At 41.6% G+C, this 24,987-nt stretch overlaps 3 protein-coding genes across 11 annotated transcripts in view; 2 read left to right on the top strand and 1 right to left on the bottom strand.

The window, feature by feature from the left end:
- Positions 1-274: 274 nt before the first annotated feature.
- Positions 275-20,577, top strand: flvcr2a (FLVCR choline and putative heme transporter 2a). Of its 6 annotated transcripts, XM_085766518.1 has the most exons (12): positions 3,001-3,071; positions 5,842-6,529; positions 9,120-9,261; positions 11,791-11,931; positions 12,824-12,891; positions 13,227-13,330; positions 14,899-15,009; positions 15,697-15,802; positions 15,896-16,007; positions 16,440-16,504; positions 17,678-17,793; positions 18,825-20,577. In XM_085766518.1, exons 2-11 carry the CDS (start codon positions 5,897-5,899, stop codon positions 17,753-17,755), a joined length of 1,560 nt encoding a protein of 519 aa, XP_085622644.1. In that variant the 5' UTR covers positions 3,001-3,071; positions 5,842-5,896; the 3' UTR covers positions 17,756-17,793; positions 18,825-20,577. The 6 variants fall into 6 exon arrangements, with proteins under 6 accessions (XP_085622649.1, XP_085622650.1, XP_085622644.1 ...); XM_085766523.1 differs by lacking the exons at positions 3,001-3,071; positions 5,842-6,529 and adding an exon at positions 275-877; XM_085766520.1 differs by lacking the exon at positions 17,678-17,793.
- Positions 20,578-20,931: 354 nt separating this feature from the next.
- erg28 (ergosterol biosynthesis 28 homolog) lies at positions 20,932-22,485 on the bottom strand. Of its 2 annotated transcripts, none has more exons than XM_085766525.1 (5): positions 22,412-22,485; positions 22,113-22,271; positions 21,358-21,448; positions 21,155-21,273; positions 20,932-21,031 (listed from the first exon to the last, which is right to left on the bottom strand). In XM_085766525.1, the coding sequence occupies exons 2-5, from the start codon at positions 22,243-22,245 to the stop codon at positions 20,943-20,945; spliced, it is 432 nt and encodes a 143-aa protein (XP_085622651.1). In that variant the 5' UTR covers positions 22,246-22,271; positions 22,412-22,485; the 3' UTR covers positions 20,932-20,942. The 2 variants fall into 2 exon arrangements, with proteins under 2 accessions (XP_085622651.1, XP_085622652.1); XM_085766526.1 differs by having other exon boundaries at positions 22,418-22,485.
- A 1,181-nt stretch (positions 22,486-23,666) lies between these two features.
- The window catches only part of ttll5 (tubulin tyrosine ligase-like family, member 5), a 48,867-nt gene continuing 47,546 nt past the window's right edge, over positions 23,667-24,987 (top strand). For all 3 annotated transcript variants that reach the window (XM_085767045.1, XM_085767044.1, XM_085767043.1), the window contains exon 1: positions 23,667-23,825. In XM_085767045.1, the coding sequence (XP_085623171.1) occupies positions 23,767-23,825 (59 nt within the window). In that variant the 5' untranslated portion in view covers positions 23,667-23,766. The remainder of the gene's footprint in view (positions 23,826-24,987) is intronic.

Raw genomic sequence — 24,987 nt, 5'->3', positions numbered from 1 at the left:
TAAAGGGGATTTCTCCGGCAGCTCAGGTATTGAATGAACTTGTGGAGAGCAGGTCAGTCCTCTGGAATGAAGCCTACATCTGATAAGTCTCAAGTTATCTCAGTAATGTTGTAAGGACAGCAAACCAATGTTGGCTGTGTCAAATTGATTTATTTCCATTGACACTGAGATTTACATTTTCGCACTTTTAAAGACAGTTTTCTTTAGTAGATTACTGGGAGAAATTTTAAGTCTTAATCCCCCAAAGTGCGCTCGTTTTTTTTTGTTTTTGTTTTTCTATTGAGAGAGAATGGCTGATAATGCGGCAGCCTCACTGGACAGCATCGCACAGGACGCGACGGACACCGGTCCACGTTTGGAAGCGAAAGGTGCTGATGCCGCGGAGCAGGTGGAGTGCAACAGCATCATCCCAAACGGAGAGAGCGGCTCTGCTGCCGCGACGCGCCTCTACAAGAAGCGCTGGTTGATCGTGTTCCTGTTCAGCTCCTACTCTCTGAGCAACGCGTATCAATGGATCCAATACGGCATCATCAACAACATCATTATGAAGTTCTACAACGTGGAGTCCTTCGCTGTAGACTGGCTGTCCATGGTCTACATGCTGACCTACATCCCCTTCATCTTCCCGGTCACCTGGCTCCTGGATAAGAAAGGGCTGCGGGTCACGGCGCTGCTGGCCAACGCGCTCAACTGCGCGGGGACGTGGATCAAAGTGGCCAGTGCCAGACCGGACCTGTTTTGGGTGACCATGCTCGGACAGTGTGCGAGTTCCCTGGCCCAGGTCTTCATCCTGGGGATGCCCTCCCGTCTGGCCTCGGTCTGGTTCGGCGCTGATGAGGTCTCCACCGCCTGCTCCATAGGAGTCTTTGGAAATCAAGTGAGTTTATTATGCATGATGATGCCCAAGGGAAAGTATCACTGCAATAGATCTCAATATTCTGTTTGATTTGTTTTTGGCCCGAAACACCCGAATAAATTTAATTTTAATTTCATTAGTAGCCTGAAAGATGATCCAAAGCCATCACTTTCAAGTCTTTGATATTAGCTACTGGCCCCATTTGACCCCTGCTCATCCTTCCACCCGAATGACAGCAGTGGGACTTTTTTGGTACCTTGAAAGTCTGTGGGCTCAGGGCAGATGCCTATCACGCCTAAACCTGATCAGGACAGTCATCTCTCATCTGAATGAATTACATACACAGGGGTTTCTGGATAGAAAACATTCAGATAATGTTGTTAGAGGAATTAAGTGTGAGTGGTAGGATACCCAACATTATAACACAAGTGCTGTTTAAAGTCCTTATTTACTCATGGAGGAAGACATTGTTACCCTGATTTTCCCATTTTCCCATTGATTAGTTAATACGGTGCAAAGGTAAGTGGTAAACTGGTCCATTTACAGCTTTCTTGCTGCAATGGAAATAAATGAAGCCTTGAAAGTTAATGCAAATTACACCCACAGGTGACAATGTTCGCTGATGCCTTACTAACCCTGTGTTTGTAGACTCACAACAGCAGCAACATTTAACCTCTGTATGTGTATGGTGAGAAATGTATATCAAAGGTTGACAGACTGGTTAATCATGGGTTCATATAGATGACAGCAAAACGCCAAAAACATGCAGAGAAGAGAAGCAGACACGTAGCTTTCCACCACTGGTGTGAATGTGGTATGAATGAATAATGGTTTCTGTAAAGTGCTTTGGGTGTTGGGAAAAGTGCTATATAAATGTAAGCCATTATTATTATTACCTTTTATTAACAGTCTGAAATACAGAGGCAGACAGACTCAATGTGTGTGTGTGTGTGGTTGTGTGTGAGTGTGTTTGCTGACGTGGTAAAGCTTATCAACATACTTACAGCTCCAGCTTACCTTGAAACAGCTTATCATGGTTCATGGATTTTTCTTATTTTCTGGTACATTTTGAGATTCATTGAAGCGTTATCTTCATGTTCAGTCTGCACCACTCTTCTGAGGTGGGAGAAATAATTTACTGAAGTAAGAAGATAATAATAATAAAAAAAAACCCATACAGAAACATGTCAACAACATTGCTCTCTGTAACCTTTGACCTGTGTTTAACATCAGTCCTAAGGAAGAGTGTTGAGGAACGGTGAAATACTGCTTAAGTATCAAAGATGAAAGTAGTTGTTCTGGCCAAAAATCCATTATCTGTTATCCATTAAAAATAATCAGAGTTAAATACTACCAATGGTTAGACCGCATTTCATTGCTGTAGCTGTGTGAGGTGGACTTATAGTTCTTACTACTTACAGGGTGGTTTGATCCAGTCCGGTTCCTTACTTAGGATCACTGTTGCCCATAAATATATCACTTCTTCTCATGAAATGATTGTGTCAATGTGATTTATTCCTGATAGATAAAGTGTGTATTTTCTCAAAACCTTATTAATCAGTCCCTTCCAAACATACCACAGTGAAAATTGAACCACAATTAACATTCATAACACAAAGAGGAATGTATCTGAAAACAAAATTATCCCAACTTTATGGGCTGCTTCACAGCTGTGTGTTATCTTATCTTTACCATTACTGATTACATATCAAGTTGAGATAGTTTACTTCTGGGAGGAATGAAAGGCTGGAATCACTGGTTTAACAAAGTCGTTGCATTTAATAAGGTTGATTTTGTGTAAAACAATTTTGAATATGGAATTTCAGTAACAAACTGTATCTGTCTAAATAAACAGATAGTGTGTAAGTTTTCAGTAAATGGAGTTTAAAAAACAAAACAAAAACTCAACCAGGTCTTCAATAGTCTACCTATAGTCCAATTTTTGGTGTTAAAAATACAAGGGAAATTAATTTAACCTGAAAGAACTTATTTTATAATTGCCTATGTTACTATTTTGTGTGAACCAACCCCAGACAGCATTATTTGTGGAGGCAGGACAGTGTTTATTTGTAACCTGGCCTATTTGTTTTTGAGGGTGGCAACCAAATGGGAAATGACGTGTTCACTGTCTGCACAATTTCGCCATCTTCTGCTGGTACAGTGCATAGGTTCAGTGTGTACTATAGTAGCTATGTCAATGCCGCCGTGTCTCCAGGTATGGTAAACTGACGCTTCTGTTTTCAGCTCTGTCTGCTTTTTTTTTAAATACCATAATGTTGTCTCACAATAACAGGCTGCTGGGGTTTATATACTTATTCATATACTAAGCTTACTTAGTCACGTCTCATCACTGGGACGCAGCGTAATGTGACCGCCGCGGCGCTTCAAACTCAAAATACCCAAAGTGTGTGTTAGCTGTGGAGCAAAATGAGTCTGGGAATGTTTATGATCGTCCTGTCTGCTGTAACTACACGTTTTATTGCGCTGTTTTTACGGATATGAGGCGAGTGCGCTGCCAACAAAGCAACCTCGATCAGCTGCTGTGCCTCACATTAAGATACAGTGATTATTATTATAAAGACGCCGTGAGTTCGTATGGTTGTGCCGGAGTATTTCCTTAAAGACGCCGGAGAGGGACTGAGCAAGAGGTGCGTTCAGGGGCCGTGGTTTCAGTGTAATGACACGGGTGTTAGTTAGTGCTACCTTTCTTCACCACACTTCTTCCATTCCAAACCTGAGGTGGTGTAGGTAATGCAGCTGGTGGCTGGAGACGGCAGGGGCACTACAGGGCTATCATAGAAAATTTCCAGTCAGTTTGAGCTGCTGAAGACCCCCCCCTTAATCCAACAATAGAGACAACTGGGGGCTACATGTCACTCGCTTGTTTATCAGCATCCTGGAAAGCCTTTTCATTCACCATCAGAGATACTAAACAACTACATTGATGCTAAAGATCTACTGTATACATTACTTTCATCAGGACTTTCTAAATATTTCAGTTGTGTTGTAAACAGCACTGGAGCCATTCGTCATACATAGAAGTAGTAGTATTTCATTAAATATTCACAATATCAGTCAGTCTGTTGAGTGAATAACTAAAGGTTGATTTTGATTTTATTTTATTATGAGAAAAATAAAAGTAACATAAATAAATAACTAAATACAGAATAAACTAGGCAGCAACAAACTGTTTTCTTCATTGTTAATAGCAGAAAATGCCTATTACATGTTTCCAGAGCTCCTCCTGATGTCAGTGATGCTCCGTTTTGGGCTGGACTGAGAATATCAGAAATGTTTAGGAAGCTGGAACTGATCAGTATCTGCTGTTTGAATTTGATTAATCAATCATAACAATTTCAGATCATTTTTCTGTCAGCCAGCTTACTAGTTGACAGACAAAATGCAGATCTATCACTTAGGAAACTTCTCATTAACACCTGTTGCATGATAGGACAATATCTATCAAATGAAGTAATCTAAAATGGAAACGATCAGTTTGCCCCCATGCCCCAGTTTTCTCTATTGTTGACTGATAGACACTCACTGTTCCCTTTAACCTCTAACCCTGCTCACCAGTGTCAGCTCAGCAGCCTGTGTCCCAACAGTCACTCAGTCCTGTGGGCACTATCTTCAGCAACATGGACAAAGGTCAGAGGTCATATCGCTCTCTCTCAAGGGTCGCCTGCTGTAAACATTTGAGGCCTACATATGTCATTCAGATACCATAACTCAGACAGGTATTTCAGTGTGTAGGCATTCATTTAACTAATCTTATCACTCATTATGGGGACTTCATGTGTCCACATTTGTAACCAAAAACAAGAAGTTAGTACTTGGCTCTTTAATAGATTATTAATCAACTAGTGATAAAGCATGTATCCATTGTAGGGAGGAGATTGATGCGATTTTCATTATGAAGTCATGTGTTACTACATGACTTATTTTAGTCCCCAACAGTAGGACAGACAGTGTATGAAATTCCTTAGTTCTTACACTTATCACCTGATACAGTCTGTTTATTTATGTATAAATTCCTTTTGAATGGGTTAGTTTATGAACCAAGACAACAGGAATGACAGACGATGTAATGTAAGGTCACTGGGCGTCAGTAAATCCACTTTGAGAACCACAAACACTTTGCTTTAATAACCATCTTGCAGACAACAGGATACCCTCAGCCTGTGTTTGAGCACAGAGGCAAACTTACTTCTAATGGCCTCCTTCTGAAGTAACACAGACACTTAAAACATCCCATGTTGTGGCAGGATTTAGGTCCATATTTTCTCATATCAGTGTAGTATTGCAAGCACTGCACCTTGATTTGCGTTGCATGTTTTCTTACCACAAATGGCTGAGTAGGGTAATGCTTGATAAATAATGATCCATTTCCTTGGTCTTGGCATTTCTGCACTAACAGTTTGTCAGGTGTCTGATGAACTTACCGTCTTTGTTAAGCAACATGCTCAACGGACTTTAGCTCCTCTGTACACATCTGTATGTGAGTATCATGTGCCTAACTTTAGCAATAAAATCAAGTTTCTCTCCCAGACCTGTCACACCTTAGACTCCAACTACTGCCAGCCACACTCTAGTTGATGGTATGACAACTTGGGAGGAGGAGTTTTAAATGACAAGTAAAAAAACAAAAGAAAACCATCATGTGACCAAAGAGATGTTACAGTAAATACCAGAGCAGTCAGAAGGGCACTGGCACCTGTAAAAAGCCAGTCAGGTTATGTAGCTGTTCTTGACAGGCATCAGAAATTTCCAAAGCAGCTCATTATATTCAAACTGCACCCCAGATCCAACTCTGCTAAATCAACAAGAGTAATCAACAGTAATCTCCACCTTAGACACGGCAGGCGAGCTCGTTTATGATCAGCCAGTAGGAAATACCTGCTGGGTAGAAGGGGTCAGTCAGGTGAACTGTGGCTGTGTTAAGAGAGAGCGCACACACAAGGAGAAATATTTGTTCTTCCTTCCAGCTGTTAAGTGCCACAGAAGTCTGAAGAAAAAGGGAAGAGTGAGAGTGAGTTCAACATGAGCGCTCGGGATGATTTCCCTGACGAGTGGACGGACGACCATGGCAAGGACAGGGGGGGCAGCGACTGTACCCCCACCAGGACATTGCGGACAAGTTTCGGGGAGTACAATTACCACATGCCTCTGGGAGACAGCAGCGACCTCATGGAGCCCTCGGCCCTGGACTCTGCGCAGCTCTTTCCACTGATGGAGACCAAACTGTACAAGCGGCGCTGGCTCATGCTGTTCATCTTCAGCGTTTACTCCATGAGCAACGCCTTCATGTGGCTGCAGTACGGCATCATCAGCAACATCTTCATGCGTTTCTTCAGCATCGACACCCTCGCCATCGACTGGCTGTCCATGATCTACTTCCTCACCTACATCCCTCTCATCCTGCCCGTCATGTGGCTGCTGGACAACCGGGGCATGAGGGACGTGGTGGTGGTGGGGTCCGCCTTCAACTGCATAGGCGCTTGGATCAAGACGGGCTCGGCACACCCCGAAATGTTCGCCATGACCTTCTTTGGCCAGTTTGTGTGTTCAGTGGCCACAGTTTACATCCTGGGCATCCCATCCAGACTTGCGTCCTTGTGGTTTGGGCAGCAGGAGGTGTCCACGGCTTGTTCCATTGGCGTTCTCGGAAACCAGGTGTGTCTCTGTTTACCTGCCGGACTGTGGGAAGTCTTTTGCAGTGTGTTGTTTAGTGTGGTGCACTTCTCATTTTGGTGTGTGTGTGTGTGTGTGTTGGTCACTGTGAGAACGCGAAAGAAAGCTCTATCATCTTTAACACTCTTTGCAATACATCTGAATGGCCACGTGTTAAAAGCGGGCAGGCACATGTCATGTCATGTCATGTCAGCGCCTGCCTCCTTTAATATGTGACTGAGTCTCTCTGTTTCCAACCTTCTTCTTGAGTCAGCAGGTTTAACACAGTGAATCACTCTCTGGAGAAAGCGTATGACTGGTGGCCACTTCAGCTTCCAGCAACAGTGAGAAGCTTCTTAGAGAAGTGATGCATGTGAACTTGCAGAAACAAGCATTTTCTTAGTTTCAGGGCTTTTCACACGCTTCCTCTCAGCATGTGTGTGGTGTCGTCTGAAGGAAGTTGAGGGAAGACGCTATTAGCTCATAGTCCACATTTAGCTTATTTCCCAAATGCCCAGTGAAAAGCCTATTGACCATACAGTGCCAATATGAGGGATATATTTTTGCTATTACTGTAAATAACTACACTTATTGAACACAGGACAATATCCATTGAAATTATATTAATTAAATCAAAAAGATTTCACTTTCACCTGTGTTTGATTTTCTTCACAAACACACCCACAATGTACACAGGCAACAACAGGAGTGTGTTTAAGGCAGTTAAAAGAAGCAGTTAGATACTCGTGCTGTCTGTGTGTGTTTTTTGTTCTTCCTACTCAGGACGCAGCTCTGAACAAGCTCTAAATTACTAAAACATGTACTAAGTGATGTGAAACTTAATGTAATTACATTTTCAGTATGTCATTCTTCATGTTTCTTCCATCTTAGGAGACCAACATGAGTTGACACCCATTTTTTTGAAAGGTTTCACTGCAATGCAACACAGAGGAAGAATGTGGCCTCGTGATTGAATTTACCTTTACATTATTCTTTACATACAGGCCAGTACAAACAGTCCATGAATGCTGCACAAGCAGAAGAGTTCCTGTTCAATAGTCTATACATGATTCCCCTGTGAACTCACCACAATCTACAGTACTATGCTTAACACTAAACATAACATGCACATAACACTATGCATAAACAGAGACTATCAAAAGACACATGACCTTTGAACAGGCCAAACTGTGGTTTCTTTATTTGTGTGTCCTCTCTCACCTGCCTGAGGCCAAACATTGCGTACCGGTCATTGTCGTGCGAGTTCTTGTTTTGTGCTTTTAGTCCAGTTCCCCGCTGCTGAAGATAAAAGTACACATTGTTGTTGATGTTTGCTCGCTCACCACGACTTTATCCCTTTGGCTCCGTTCCCTAAACCCGATACTTCCAAGTTTTCAGACTCAAGTAGTTCACATATCCCCTTAGATGTTTAGAAATAGTTCACACTAACAAAAAGTAGGTAGGATTTTCATAAAAGCCAGAGATGCTTTGAAGATCAAACAGATCACCAGTTTGTGTGCCAGCACTAACTTCATAAGAGAGGACATCCTTGATTTGGACCAGTTGAGAAAAAGCTTGTTTTGCATTTTTGACAAGTTTTCAAGACCTGCTCTTCTTATCAAAAATGCACAAAAAAAAGGAAATACAATGTTGTTTCTTTCTTTGCTTTGGATGATGTGTGAGTGTGATTTTACAAAGATGACTCTGCAGTTATTCTTAAGATCTTTTTATAGGCTCCTGTGAAAATCTTACAAAGCTTTCTCTAGCAAAATGACCACAAGGTAAGTTAACGATTGTTAAAATAGCTCATGTTAGATATGTAACATCAGTAGAGTGGAGTGCTAAGAGTGTCTGTGTGCTGTAGACGGTTAACAGCTGCAGATCTATAAATCATGCTGATTGTAACATCCCCTGAAGGCCTGAAGGGGTCTGACATATTTCTTGTGCTTGCACCCTTCAGACACTGTTCACTGGTTTGTTCCTCTTAAAGGAGCGTGTCTCTCGTCACTTTTTTTTTTGCCCTTTTCCTTCTCTCACCTTTCCCATAGAGCGGAGAGACCTCGGCTGATGTCCCCCTCTGGATTGTTCTTGAGGCTGTAGGAAGCTGAGGAAGTGGGCACTACTCATGTGGTATTCAAATTTGGAAAGCTTAGCACCGCCCCCCCCCCATCCCACCATTCCCTCCATAGTCCATACTTCACGTCACAGATCCACAAGGCCCTGAGGGCGGGGTGGGGTACGGGGGTGTCAGACAGCTGTATCAGTCCTTTAACGTCACTGCTTTGACATGTTTTGAGTGTAATAATGTTGCTACATAAGCTGCATGTATTGTGGATGTGTTTATAATAGCGGGTAGACCATCACTCACAAATGCTCAGCAGTCAAGTGTCAGTCAGACGGGAACTTCCTGAAAGACTCAATTCCCTTTTTCTTTTCTGTTTCTTTATTTCAAACTTTTACTGCTTTTGTAGTGATGCTTTCCCCCTTTAACTATGTGAATGCATCTGTTGGTGCGTGTGTACGTGTGTGCGTGTGTGTGGTCGTCACCTGAAAGCACTGCATCCTTTTCTAATTTTGGGCCTCTCACCTACAGATGGGTATCGCAATTGGGTTTCTGGTCCCGCCCATCCTTGTGCCTAATGTGGATGACATGGATGAGCTGGCGCACCACATCAGAATCATGTTCTACATCAGCGCTGGTGTGGCCACCTTCATCTTCGTCCTGGTGGTGATCGGTGAGTCTTCGAGGGAAGACGACTCTTCCCATCCACGGGCTCGTGGAGTGGGGAAGAGCTGTCAGGTCCCTTCACTCACTCACACAATAGAAGCCCAGTGCAAGTGCCTTTTAGTGTCACATAACTCCCACAGTCATGGTTGTGAAAATATATAACGCAGATAAAGTCATCGTGACAGTTTGTGGTTTCCAGTGGTGGAGATTGGGGCAAAGCTGTTACCTCACCGACCTCTTTCGTCCCTTATGATGATTCAAAGGGTATTTGACATTTTATTTGGTATTGTAATGATATTTTTTAGATTAGAGCACGATCAACTCTCAATAATAGTTTTTACAACATTGAAATCCATTGTTTGACATAAAATTTCATTCATTTTTATATGCTAGAGCTTCTTATTTTGATGCTGGGCTCCTCGGGCAGCACTGCTAGAGAGCTGAGTCTCCCTGACATGAGATGTGCTGTCTACTGAAAACTAAACCGCATTACAGTCCACTAGATGAGCAGCTGCGATAATTGCTATAATTGTCCACCTTTTGATGAGATGTGTTCGGACACGATGTGAAATATGAGCATGAACTCCCGGAGTCATGGAAGTGAAATCGTCTTCACCCTCAGCTCTGTTGAATAAATCCTCCTTTCACCTCTGTGAAGGACTAAGACTCGCTGACAGTAAGAGAAACGCGGCCGTTTATTTCAGGAAGATGCTCACTGGCTCAGAAAAAAAGATTCTTCAATCAGAGCTTTGATCGTGTGTGAGGACAAAGGTTGATGAGTCCAGTTTCTCTGTGATCACTGGGATTATTTTACAGGGGCTGACTTTGTCTTTTTTTATTTAAAAAAGCATATGGACAAAGTATTTGGTCCCATCACTCACAATAAACACATAATTGTTTATTCTTAATGAACTTATAATGGTAAAACTGAGTCCCCATGGCCCATATTAAGCATCTGACTCAACCAAGTCATGACAAATTTGATACAGTAAACACAGTAATTTAATACAGATTTCAAATGCCTCTGCTCCAGCTGGCTCCTCCGGTGTTGGCTCCTGTCCTCCTCCTCCTCCTCCTCCTCCTCCTCCTCCTCCTCCTCCTCCTCCTCCTCCTCCTCCTCCTCTCCTGCATCTCTCTAATCATTAGCTGCTGTGCTGTCCCCTCTTGACCCACTCTTGCGGCTCCAGTTGCTACACTTTTTTTGAGCCCTGGACGGGACACTGGAGCTGGTTTCACAAAGATATGTCAGACTGCTCTGTGGTGTCGGTCCAGTCTTATGTTGCTGGCATTAAGAAGGCAAGTCACAAAAACAAAGACTGATTCATTCTCCGTCGAAATAAGGAGACATCCCACTCATGGTGTGCTCCATTAGAACTTGCAAGTCTAATTTTTCCGCATTCACAACATGCTGCGTCATCAGAAACGCCACCTGAGGTCGTAATCCCAACTCAGAGAAATTTAATTAACCAATCTAAGATGGCCGCTCTGTGCATCAACAGTGAGCAGAGGCTTTTTCAAATGATTACCTACTCATGACTGGAATATGGTCGACTCAGATATGATGCTCCTCCCTGCTCCTGCGTCCAAATAAATGGTAAATGGAATGCAACATCAGTCGGAAGACCGGTAATAATTAATTTCACTGAGTATCTAGTAGCAATCAACATCAGAAAAAGAGAAAAAGATGGCTGATACTTTGTGGTTTGATAATATTGTTATGGAGAGAGAGCAAAGAGAAGGGAACCACTTTCCAGATTTCTCTTCCCAACCACTCTGGCAACTCTTCTAAAAGACAGAAAAAACCTGCTGGGGTAAACGGAGCAGAATGGTTTGGTGGGGTTTTATTTTGAATAATTAACCCAGAAGTCATTGTGCCAAAGTCTGACTAATGATGGTCAATAACCAAATCTGAGAGAGAATCAAAGTCTGTTTGTGAACCCAGACTTTCCCTCTGTTTAGCCAGCACCTCTGGTCCAGACCGTATTTGTGCCTTGGGACAAGTGTATTTCAAAGTTCACCTGGAGTGAAAGGATTAACATCAACATCCATTTGCACAAACGGTTGATATTGACTAGCCAGCGGCTAGACGAGCCATCTTGTCTGTGGGGAAACCCCAGCTGTGATGACCTTTTCCGTTGTGCTTCAGCCTTTGGTCCTGGGCCGTGGTCATCTGTACCGAATGACCCCATGACGGCAGGTCTGGCGTCAATACAGAGAAATAGAAAAACACACACAGCCAACAGCGGCCAGTTAAATAAATAAATAATAAAGATTCTAGTGGTTTGTTTGTTTAGCTTACTCATCTGTTGGCTTATTGACAACAGGTGTGTCCCACTGATAGATGATTAGTAGCTGGTGAGGTCACCACTTACAACAGTGCAAATGTTTAAAGGCTGAACTGTCTTATCTTCAGAGGAATGTCCAGCCCCAGCTTGCTGTTATGTACAAGCACGTGCACAATCACACTCATCAACAATCATGCCATAAACTGAATTGATATATTATATCTGAAGAGCTGTGTGTGTCTGTGTTCCAGTGTTTCAGGAGAAACCAGACATCCCACCCACACAGGCCCAGGCTCAGGCCAGGAGCATCCACCCGGATGAGTACTCGTACACAGCTTCCATCTTGAGGCTGCTGCGCAACAAGCCCTTTATGCTTCTGGTGATCAGCTACGGTGGGTGTCCTCCTGCTGTGTCCACACAGACAGACCGGTGGTCCAGAAACCCTTTGATTAATGACACCTCGTCATACAGAGATCCTTCTGTGTCTTAATTGCAGTTAGGGTTACATCCAGTGATGATTTTGATTAACAACTGATCTATTTTTATTTGTTTCTTTCTGGTATCAGAGATATTCAATTTACAATGACGAATGAATGATGAATTATGACGGATGATCTGCCACATTCATCATTTAATGACTCCATAGAGAGTTCAAAAGTCGACCCAGAGGGTAAATCTGTCATATTGCTGCTAATTCCCTGACATAAAATTTCCCTACATGGTTTTATTTAGCTGTAAGAAGAGGAGGAGGAAGTCCAAGTCAGTGTAGTGTCCTAACGGTGTGCCTTTATTACATCATCATGACGCGTACATCACCCCACTGTTCAGTGCCTCGGATGTTGTTGCTTTATTGATGTGAGAGGTAAAGAAGGTGTAAAAATGTCACGTTACGTCATAATAGATATAAGCAGAGTCACAGTCTTAATCAGCTGGGGAGCAGATATGAGTATAGTATGTGTCACCATAACACATGGACACATGGGCCAATACGCTGCCTATGTGTAGCACTGATCTAAAGGTCGGTCGATGTCACATTCTGTGCTCAAAGGTCACTATTTAATGATTGGGGGTTTGAAGAATCCTGAACATGTGTGAATATTGGCAAGTAATATGCACAATGCTTTTAATCAAGTAGTGACAAAGGCTATAGGGGATACTTTGAACTTGTTGGTGAGGTTTCCAGCAGTATTTTAAGGTCGGGGATGAGGCCCCATCTGGACGCCTCTCATTTCCCTACAGGTGTTCTCAGAATAGACACTGACTTTTTATATTTGTCCTCTGCAGGCCTGAACGTCGGCTGCTTCTATGCCGTTTCCACGCTGCTGAACAGGATGATCATTGAACACTATCCTGTAAGTCTATGTGCTGGAAAACACACCTCCCTTTCTTCCCTGTCCTTCATTTCTAATCAGATTAGCATACTTAGCTACTTCACTTTCTATGTTTCTTTGTTTGCTGTCGGTCGCTCACACCATATCCCCAGAGTAAGTGGGCCAAGCATGTACATTTGTCTGACTCCCTCTAACTCCAGTAGCTAGAAAGCTGACAAGCAGATGACCCTGACACAGATAACATAAGTCTGGGAGTCGAACTGTTATTGCCAAGTGCTTCCAGGACAAGATAACAGCAGGGTGCAAAAATGTAACAGATGTCTGAAGCTCAGAAATGTCACTGTTTTCAATCTCAGGGCGAAGAAGTGAACGCTGGAAGAATTGGTCTGACCATTGTCATTGCGGGCATGGTGGGGTCCCTCATATGTGGCATTTGGCTGGACAAGACGAAAACCTACAAGTAAGATAAACACAGTTTGTTATTCACCAGAACGCTTTGTGCAGTTTAGGTAATCCTCCCAGATGCTGACGAGGAACCGAGATTTGAAAACATCCCCTGTGGTTTTTCTTCCATTCGCTGACGTCACAAAACAGCGTTCCCTCTAATCACGCTGCTGCAGTCCTCTGACAAATAAAGGCTGCTGACCTTTCATGCACCTCATGGACGTTAAAATGAGGCCCTTCTCATTCATTCCCTTTCATCAGAGTTGTCCACAAGGAAATCAGTGATATAGAGCAATGGCATGCGTATGTAGTGCAATTTAGCTGTAATCTTCCCCGTCTCAGTTTGCCATGCTAACATTTGCTAATTAACAAACAAAATGAAGCAGTTGCAGATCCACATGCTACAGGCAGAGAAAGTGAAAGTGCTCCAACATGATTCACTCTTCAACACTTCAACACTCACTCTTGTTCGCTGCAGTCTCTCTGTAGCCTTTAAAACACTGGCTCCTTGCATGAATGTCTTTCAAAGCCACAGTCAGTCACAGGAAGATGTCTGAGTGAATTAAAGGTACTGTGGGCACAAATGAGAATCCAGCGGAAGTGAGTTTCATATCTGATGTCCCTCTCTGCTTATGTGAACTGACAAGCTTTACTCTTACTGGTCCTGGTGCCATTGTGTTAAACATGCAAAACAGTCATAATACAACCATAAAAGCGAGAACTGACATTGATATCTTGTTGCTAATGTCACAGATCAACCATGCTTTTGTTTGGATTGAGTAAATCAACCTTTCTTACACTTTATTTTTAGTGTAAAAATATTTGGTACGCCAGCCTCAGTCATCTGGCATGCAAATTATTATGATTAGAAAAAATCCTTGGTGCTCAGATTCCCTACATACCATTTGGATGCTTAGCTGTCAAAGCAGTCAGGCCCAGATTCATGTTGTTGACCCTCACGCTCCTATTGTCCCATGTGGGAAAGAGTCAAAGGACTATGTTATAGTAACAAAAACGTTTTGCGGCGATATTTTACGCGTGGTTGTACAAGAGACAGCTTCCCCAGAGTAAGCCTGTTTGTGCAGATGGCCTGGGGTCTTCAGTCACTCTGGAGTATTGTTGATAGTCAAGCAATAACTGAAACCAGCAGCACACTAGCTGCACAAGTTTTCCTGTTATTGGGACTTCAACTCCAGTAAGACATCCATCTAAAAACACAACACATCTGTCTCAAAACCAGGCAGTTTTTTTGTAATTAACACAAAAAATAGCACTAAGTTGGGTCAAAAAGTTGCTTTTACCACCAAACTTGTTCTATATGTACAGAAAACCTTTTGTTAGATTACACCAGAGGATTTCCTTCGTCTGATCAGATTACAAACATGAGCCTTGTCACAAGATCCAGATTCCTAAACATTAATGTCAGTGTCAAATCAGATTACATTTATCTAAGATTATTAGAAATCCTAATAGGTCTTTAGTGTAAACCCCATAATGCTACGAGTTCTATATGATGGTTACTTGTTGTCACTGTACTTTGTAAACATAATAATGACTGATCTCGATCTCCTCTCTCTTGTTCAGACAGACTACCCTGCTTGTGTATCTCCTCTCTCTGATTGGCATGGTCGTCTACGCTTTCACCCTCAATCTGGGTCACCTGTGGGTGGTGTTTATCACTGCTGGAGTTTTAGGGTAGGTAACCATTAAAGAGCAGAGGTCACTATACGGTCTTAAAAATCACAGGAAAGGAACTGAAGGTAAAAATTAAATGTCATAATTTGGTTGTTTTCTAAATTTGATATATTTCACTCATCTATAAGTTGCGATTAACAGCTTTTACACTTAATGGTCTCCTTAGGTTTTTCATTTTGTGGATAGATTAGATACAGAGTGTTCCTACAAATAGAGGCTTGAGAGAAAGTTTGCTTAGAGATGTCTGATGACACTTCTTTTCGACCCTGAGCTGTGTCTGTCACGTTTGATGCCCACAGCTCTTCACGGCTCTAGAGGCCTAATAAAGTCTTAACCTTCTGGTGAAGCTGTATGTAGTCCACGTTCTCGTCATCTGGCAAGTGCTACTGCTTTGCCAGAACAAAATTAATGCTCCTCTGACTCCAGTCCACGTGCTATGTCCTTACAATTATTGCTATTTATGGTAAGCTGATTATGCCCATAACTGGTTTCCATAGCAATTCCTTTGTCCGCTTTTCATTTTCTGAAACCCAGACAGCATGTGTTGTACAGCAATATACACTTGCCCTACTTAATCATGCGTGAAGCTGTTTGCTGTTGTTTGTTGGGGCGGTTAAGGATCAAACTCCTGCAGATTGCCCACTTGTGTTTTAGACTTGAACCTGACCTCCAGTGTTTTTCCTGCAGCTTCTTCATGACAGGATATCTGCCTCTGGGCTTCGAGTTTGCAGTCGAGCTCACCTATCCAGAATCAGAGGGAACCTCATCTGGACTGCTTAACTGTTCAGCTCAGGTAGAGCTGTGTAGAGACACAGGCTTAAAATATGCAACTGAATATTAAAGATGTTGGTTTGGGTTTCTAATAGTTATTTTCACCTCATTTCAGATCTTTGGAATCATTTTCACCATCTCCCAAGGGAAGATCATCGATCAATGGGGCACATTAGCAGGAAACATCTTCCTGTGCATCTTTCTGCTAATAGGGACAGTGATGACAGGTAATATATTAACTTTCTCGTCTTTTTGAACAGCAGACCTCTCCTGTGACAGCGCTTACTACACGGAAACACTTACCACAGTGAACGTTGAACTCATGTCAGCTGTTCAGCACATAAATGCACGTGATATTAAAGGGAACTTAAAAACAACTGTTAAATCCATCGCTGGCTTTGTTTACACAGCGAGTCACATCTTCCATAGAATAAAGTCGCCCCCTAGTGGTTTGATGTGTGATTACATTGTGTTAAAGACATGAAAATGTGTTTTCTGTTTTTGTGATTTTCTGTTTGAACCAAAAATGCTTTGAATTACAGAAGAATCACTACAGATTCTACAGATTTCAACACTTTGATATGGTTCTTACCAAAATAATATACAGTTAATTAAAGGTTTGCATCATAAGGTTTCCCTCTCCTCTGTGCTTGTCACAGGTTTCATCAAGTCTGACCTCCGACGGCAGAAGGCCAACCAGCAGGCAGAGGTGCAGACAGTGAGTGTAAGTAGGCTACCTCTGTGTGTGCTACGTGAAAGTCAGCGATGGGATCTATTCACATCCCTGTGGAGAGGGCGGATGTGTTAGATACCATCCTGGCGCTCTGGGCTGAATGCACTCTGCTGGCTGCTTCCCTGCAGTCCTCACTCTGCAGCACCAACACACTTTCTCACTGGTGGAAACTTTTTTTTCTCCCTCTAAACTCACTAAAAACATCCTCTTCTCTCAAACGCTGATTGCAGACAGCACAACTCTGCTTTTGTCTGACAGCTCCTCAACTCACTCTAACAAAAAGCATGTTTACAAAGGTTAACGGTGGCAAAGTTGTGCTTGTTAACACTTTCATATGGGTGCAGTTGACAGCTGTCAAACATATGTAATCTGTACTAATCAGTTTTATAAATCAGTGCAACGCGCTGATAATAGCACACACCACAACCCACTATTAAGAAACACAAAGCAGGTATAATCCTTTAATTATGAGGAGATTATCCAAAAGATTAATTCATGTTCCTGTCAGATATCCCATATTAAAATTCACAACAACAGTCAGTTGCCACCAGCTGCTCAAAACCATCTCAGTTTTTAACAATGAACGACAGATTGATGTAAAATGACTTCACACTGCCTGGTTTCTGTTTGCTCGCTGCCTTCTTCTTTGAGAAAAGCTTGGGGCCTGTTTTTTTTTATTGCTGCTTTTCCTCATTCTTTTCTGCTCTAACAATACAAAGGCATCTAAAATGGAAAGCTCCAACAATTTTGCACACTAACAAAATGTAAATAAGACGCCTACAACAGACCAACACTGATGTCTTTGTTTTGTTAATGAGCCAGTTGTATTTAATTGTTAGAAATAGGAAGAGCAGCAGTGAGATAACTAATGAAACAGGTGAAAAAGATATATCTGAATAAACATTACCAAGAAATTATTCAGGTAAATGTTTAAGTTGCATCATATATAGGATATTTAACTAAAAAATAATCTAATAGCCTTTCCTCAGTGAAGGCTGATGAGGCTACTGATGCAGCACTATTAGCTTTAGTATTAGAATAAGTTAGATGTGCAGGGTTTGGTGGAGGCAGATCCGTGGTGTTGTGGTGTGGAGGAGACGGTGGGGGGTGAGGTGGCCCCTCATGGGCCCCTCAGAGGTGTGACACGCAAAGCTATCGTTCCAGCCTACAGGGTCGATCTCATCGGCGCAGGACTACGGGGCCACGTCGTGCAGCAGCCACTGGCATTGTCAGTCATCATGACACAAACTACACTAACACCAAAACACACACCTGCCAAGGTATGGGCACACACTCTTCTCAAGCTTCAACCTCAGTAATACTGCCAGGAACACACACACACACACAGACACACACACAGACAATGGTGTGACACTTGACAATAAACAATCCTCTACTCATACTGTCACAAACCTCATTGTGTTTGAGTTTATACAACGACAGGATTTATTTATTCTTCCTAAGCCAAGAGTGGTGTGAAAAACACTTGAGGTTATTATGACTGAGCTGCAGCACATCCTGCCCCAGCTCTTATATGACAGTAAACAGGTTACTGTGAATAAAACAAGCCATTCATCCTGGGATTTCAGCATCCTGAAAAACAAATAAATACTTAAGAAAGTCAAAGTTCTTCCAGGTGTGCTCTTTTTTTGTACAAGAATTTTTACAAAAGTAACTTTTGAAAGGAAATGTTAAGGTCATCATTTTGCTTTTGACAGAACTTACTGAGAGGTTTTTGTTAATAATTTTATAATAAAAAAAAGTTTTGAATTGTTTCATACTAAAAATAACATACAGGGTCATTTTTGTGCGGTGGTCCTGAGAGTTCAACACAGTGCAACTTAAGAAAGAACACACAAGGACACAAATGCACTACAAATTCATTTCAGCGGACACAAAAAAGTGGCGGGCTGGGCTACAGATGGAGGCCAAGCTAACACTATTGATTTGCAATAACATTTGAATCTTGTGATATTGAGGTTAGAGTAAACCAGACAAACTCACCTTATTTACAAACAACACAAACAGCACTCTATAAAGGTGTGCTTCACAGTCCGCCATTTTTTTATGTCCCTGGAAACACTTTGACATGTTGTGAGTTTTTGCAGCTCAGCCTCACACATGATGAACAAAGTTGTTTTCTAAATTTCTGGCCTCTTTGTGTCTTTGCAATGTGTTGAGCTCTCAGGGCCACCATATTTCTGTCTGTGTGAATGTTCTATTGTCTTCTGTTTTTTGGATGTTGAGTGGAGTTGATTGTTAGTGTGTTTTGATTAAAACCTGTTGTTGTTTCTGTCCTCGTCTCTTCCAGAAAACCACCGCTGCCCTGGAAGGAGGCGTCTCTCCGACTGAAATCCTGAAAGAGGGGAAGTTATAAGGAGGACAGACGTCTCTTCTGTCAGCAACATCATGTAGAGATAAAAGCAGAAACACAACATGCATAAACGTGCGTGCATTGTGTGCGTACGTGCGTGTATGATAAAAATATCTTCTAGGAGAAGTGAATGGTGCTGCACGGCCCTGTGTGGGGCTTTAGTGAAGGAACCAGCAGACCTGAACATGATGTACTGTATGGACGCCACACTCCGGCCTCTGGCCTTGCTGTAGGCATTTTACATATCTGATTATTGCAGTCCAGTTGCTACTTTAGTGACTTCATCATTATTACACTCTTTAACTTTATTCAACTTTTTACACTCCTAACCTTTGACTGTCCCCTGCTGATTAGTGTTAAGTTGTGTTCTCTGAATCTAATGAGCAAAATTTAAAGTAAGTGTACCTAATATTGAACCAATATTGTGTGTAACTGAACTCAGTCTTTACATTGCTAAAGGTATTCATTAAGTGTTCTGTTTTTAGAATATGCATCTTAAATGCAGACTAAAGACTATGAGGTGATCCTCTGTCATGGCAGCCAGGCTCTCCACATCCTCCCCCTGCCACTCAGGATCACACGGACGTCTGTCCCTCTTGATTACTGCTGATTACAAATTAATATGATCGATGCTGTGCATCTGAGTACACTTTGGAAGGTCAGTATTGTCCTTGTTTTACTGTACGCAATCTCTACACGAGACGTTTGGTGATGAGCATCTGGAACATTAAGAATGTCAGCACAGCACTACACAGACAGAGAGGGCAAAATCATCTGTTGCCCTCGTCATTTTGCACAAGAAAGTGTTTTTGTTTGATACTCTTAGCTTGTAAATGTGTTACTGAGAAATGTAGTTCATGCTACGTAACCATGTGTTTGTACTGTTTATCATAACTCTGTTGTACCCAATGTGTTAAGGCTAGTTGTGTGTATTATGATTGTTATGTGATTGTGAGAGATGCTAATGAGATGCTTACTTCAATGGCATTTCCCCCTACATTTTACAATGCTGTGAAAAGGAGTGGAGTTTTTCCCACTTTTTTTTATTGGAATTTTTTTTAATTTATCTTGAACTACAAAGTGTATCAGTTGTGTTTATTCAAACACTAATATATTTACAGTATATATAGCTATATAGAAAAAATGAATGAAGCAAAAACAAAACAAACATGACTGGATGACTCTAACTGGATAAGCACTAAAGTTAGTGTTACTTTATGTATTTATGGGCGTAAGAATTTATTTTTCTTCCAACCTTGAAGATTCTTACATAATACCAAAGTATGTGACTGTTCTCTGCACATGGATCCACACTACTACAAAACCAAAATTGGCAGTTTTTTTTATTTCTGAACATCACAATCAAAGTTCACATCCAACAGCATCGGATATTAAATACTTATTAAAAACGATGCAAAAACACAGTTACACACTTGGAAACAAGACCTCTGCATAACCAGTTTCTTATTACTGAAATAGAATCAAATTATTTCATTTTTAAAAAGGTTTCATAGGACAATCATTAGGCAGAAATTCAAAGGTTGTACAAACAGTTTCACAGCACAGTAAACATTGGAGTCATTGCTGATACTTTGTAATGAAGAGCATAGTTTTGTATTGTATAGTCATCTGAGTTCTTTTGTTAAAAAAATGAATAGGAAGTGATATTCTACTGAAATAAAACAATCAACAATTCGCTCTGGATTGTTTCTGCAGTCATTTCATTTTACTCACCCACACTGGAAAAATCTGAGAACAAAACAACTGTTTTTATGGCAATAGACTATAAAGGTTTAACCAAAACATATCAGCTGCTGTGTTGTTGTCAAACACTTTATTGCACTGTTAACGGATAAAATCTCCAGTTAAAAAACATAGAAACATCAAGGTAGAGGTGTATGTAGTCTTGATATAGTGTCACAACAGGAGGTGTAAGCACATCCAGGGTCAAGGCAGGAAGCGACACACTATGCGGTCCACTTCACACAACTGTCTGGTGGTGTTGGTGCTGGGCTCATTGGACAATGAAAACACAAAATCCCAAACTGTTGGGATTCAGTTGCGTTTCTTCTGTCGTGCTCCGACTTCCTCTTGTGTCTCTGGAAAACACTGGAATCCGATCAGCATTCCTATGATGGAGAAACCTGAAAAACACATTGATGCTATTAGGATTATTTTATTTAACGTAATATTTTAATGGAATAGAACTTAAGGGCATTTAATAAAAGTGGCATAATGATTAGAAAGCCATAAACTGTCACACTCACTTGCCACAATGAGAGGTGCCATGACCCCGATAGTCAGAGGTGCAGTTTTGTAGATGAATGCTTCAGACAGAAAGTGACCCAACGCCAGCACAAAGGTCGATAAGGTGATGTGATACAGCCTACAGGGGACGGCACAGCACACGCTGTGAGAACATAAATACTGTACATGTAGACAAGGTTTAGGAAGTGAAAAGATGTCTTACGTTCTGTTCTGAATATCAATGGCACAGGCGCAGCGAATGATCGATGACAGCAAGGTCCAAATACCAAATGTTCGAGCTTGAAGACCATTCACTGAGGTGGAAAAAGAAAAATCAGATAATGGAAAACAATACGATTGTATATCCCTTCTCTGTTTTCACTTTATGAGACAATCCGTAGAGTAATCTGCCTAATTTCCTACTTATATTAGTCTATTCACAAACTTTAATAAGAAGTTGTTTTATTAGTCAGTTGAGCCCATTAAAGAAGGCATTAGCTTACAATACGTTGCAACCAAAATAACTTAGTAATAAAAATTGCAGTACTGAAATGTCAAAGATGATGTTTGGGGTCATATAGAAACAGTGATACCTTAACATTGTCCATGATGACGTTTCTTTACCTTTTGCTTTAAATTCTAAAATGACAAGATTGAGGATACTCACTGATAAAAATGTTTGTGTAACTTATTGATGTAAAAAAAAAAAGTTGATTTGATCTGACTATATTTTAGTTGAAGTATTAGTCTTAAAAAAAAATCAGTGGTGAGGCTCTAATACGGACTCTTACTGATTGTTTACATAACTGTGACATTATGCAATTGCTTTTGGCCTAATGATGGTGGTGTCACACACCACTCTATTATCTGCTCCGCCGTTGTCATGACATGTTTTGAGAGATGTGATGTGAGATGTGATGATGTGATTGCCTAGTGTTGTCAACTGTCAAGCTGTAGTGTCCTTTAAGTTTTGCTCACCAAACTCTGGCGTGCCTGTGTAGAGCTTCTCTGACAGGAAGCTGTGATCTCTGAAACTCTGCACCGTGTTTCCCATCGCGATGACGGACACCATCACCAACCAGCTCCGCAGGACGTTCAGAAAGCGACTCATCCTGTCTGTCTGTGTGTGAGACGCACCTGTCAGGGTGGAGGACGAGTCAGTCTGTTCAGTGCACATAGCAGGTGGTACAAAGCAGAGCTATGGTTGCTATTACCAGGTAAATACCATCAGTGAACCTGTTATGATAAAAAGTACAATGAGCGGTGCGTGTATTTACCTGGACGGTGTCTACCAAACTACAGTGTGGCCATGCTCCTGACTAAAAAACACAGGAACGTAGGTAACACAGTGGAGCCAGTCTACAGTATGGTGTTACAGTCACAATGGGAAGTCATTCAATCCTGGGACTGTGAGGTTAACCAATCGGAGAGATCGAAGAATGGTTCCATCCAGTCATACCATTGATATGATTGGTCGCATTCAAGCGATAGAACCCACCTACTTTGCTCACTAGCCAATAGAAATCGAGCAGTCCTATCACCTGGAAACGGTAGGCAAGGCTGCATTCGAACAAAGAGTACAAACACGGAGCAAGAGGGTTACCTGTGGTGGCGTATGTTTTTGCTAAATCTCTAAACCCTGGGGTGTGCTTACTAGTTGCAACTGCATTTCATAACTCAATTTATCTCTCCTTTGTTTTTACTCTGTAATGTCATACACACGGCACAGAATACACACTTAGCGTCATGGTGTGAGACATAAATCGAAGATTATTTCTCGATGAATTTGTTAATTTAAGACCATCCTTTGATTCACTGCACACTGTCGTTATGGATTCCCGTCTGTACACGCCATTTGAGATCATGTGTGGTGTTGAACCATAGACTGCCTACCGTATATAAAAAGAGGTTCAACCATTAGACTGCATGGGGATGGGAGGTTTTTCCAGTGGTTGTAACGTCCATAAAACGTCCTGTAGCTGCGTGGATGCGGATGCAGCGTAAAACTTGGCCCAGGCTTGTTGACAATCGAACGTTGCCCGCGAGAGACGAGTGCGCGTGCTCCGTAGCCTACTCTGTTGCTAACCAGTTGTTATAGTAACCAGGAAGATTAACCGCGATGATCAAGTGGCCCTGGTGATACAGCTAGCTGGCTTGCTAGCAGGCTCCATTGAAATAAAAGGCAAGTTGATTTTGACGTGTGTTTATACGGCATGATAAAGACATTCACTACACTGGGCAGGCTGTGCATCGTTAGCTTCCTGTAAGAGTAGCATGTCAGATACATTTTGTGTAATGGAGCTAATAACGCTTGTTGGGCTGTCAGCCTCGGTTTAAACTTAACGTCCGCTATTGTAACGTAACGTTAACAAAGATAACATAACATATATAATACAGCAGCTGTTCTCAGCTAATTGTATGCTACCAGTGCTTCAGGACCGTCATCAGTGTCAGTCTTTATGAAACAAGCCATAATATCGTTGTTGTCAGTTGAGTATGTTATGATATCCTGCATGAACAGACTGATGTCTTTGCAGTTGGAGGTGTTAACTTCGATGCCGTGGTAAAAACAAAAGACACCTGATCCCAGGCAGATATCACCGGGCAGCTCGTCTCCCCCTTCACCGCGAAGATGCCAGCTGTGACCCGGGATAAGGAGGACTCTGAATCCTCCTCAGAGGACGAGCAAGAGTGAGTGCAAGTTGTTCAGATTGCTGCGGTACAATCACATGGCAGTGAGTGTAATCATCTTCACAAACAGGCTGTGAAAGATCAATTGTTTAAAAATACTTTTTCATGAAAAGATCTAATACCTCTTACTTTGAAGTTTAATGAGAAATGGCCCAACTCTAAGGTCAGTTTACATATCTATTGTCAAGTTTATACAGCTTCTGTGCACAAATATAAAACCACAACCTTTTTTAAAACTATATTTTAATGTATTTTTTAATGTATTTTTTTTTCCATCTATACCATTATATTTATTTATATACATGGAGATATGGGCAGTGATCTGGAGCCAGAAGATACTCATGATGCCATACAAAAGGTTATCAGGCTCTTATTGTATTAAAAGCAGATTAAAAAGTACTTCATGAATATTATTTTGTTTTTTATTGCAGGCAGTAATTGATTGCGTATTTTCTCTTTCATAACAGATGTCTTAAAGAACACGCTGTGCACTGTCCTCATAACTGGGCAGTTAATAACTATGCAGATGAGTTGAGTAGTTGCAGTCCCAGCAGCTTGTGGACTTGTCTGTCTGAATTAAGCAGACCTCTTTAGTGTCAGTTAGGTTCTTAGCCTACTGATCCTCCTGGCGTACCTTACGAGATTTCTCTCTAAACACCTTTTTAATGTGACAACATACTGGACCAAAGACATTTGTAATCTTTTCTCCCTTCTGTACAATGGCCATCATCATCATCATCATCATCATCATCATCATCACAACTTGTTATAGTTTATTGAATATTTAACGTAATCTGTGCAGGATTACAGAGGATGTCTTGAGTCTATGTTAATAATTTATGCCAAGATACATTTAGACAGGATGAAACTGGAGGTAGCTTTCATTCTGTATAATTGATGGGATTTAAACTGACTGAGAATGAGAGGAGCATCTAGCTTTAGATCATAGTTGTGGACATTTGTTATTTGTTATCTTGCCAGTGCCAGCTAATTCCCTCTTAAGCTTTACTTAGTCATACCTTACTAAGAGCCACTGCGCCCGCTTTTAGGCTAATTTCCATCTCCTGAATTAGTTTGGATTGCTTAGTATTAGGGTTTAACCTCTCTGTGACCAGGACTGCCTTACTGACAGGGCTGTAATTATTATTAACACATGTGATGA

The sequence above is a fragment of the Trachurus japonicus genome, chromosome 22 (genome assembly GCF_045865225.1).
Source record: "Trachurus japonicus isolate A0001 chromosome 22, Traja_1.0".
NCBI classification, from domain to species: domain Eukaryota; kingdom Metazoa; phylum Chordata; class Actinopteri; order Carangiformes; family Carangidae; genus Trachurus; species Trachurus japonicus.
This window is presented reverse-complemented; position numbering and strand designations above follow the sequence as displayed.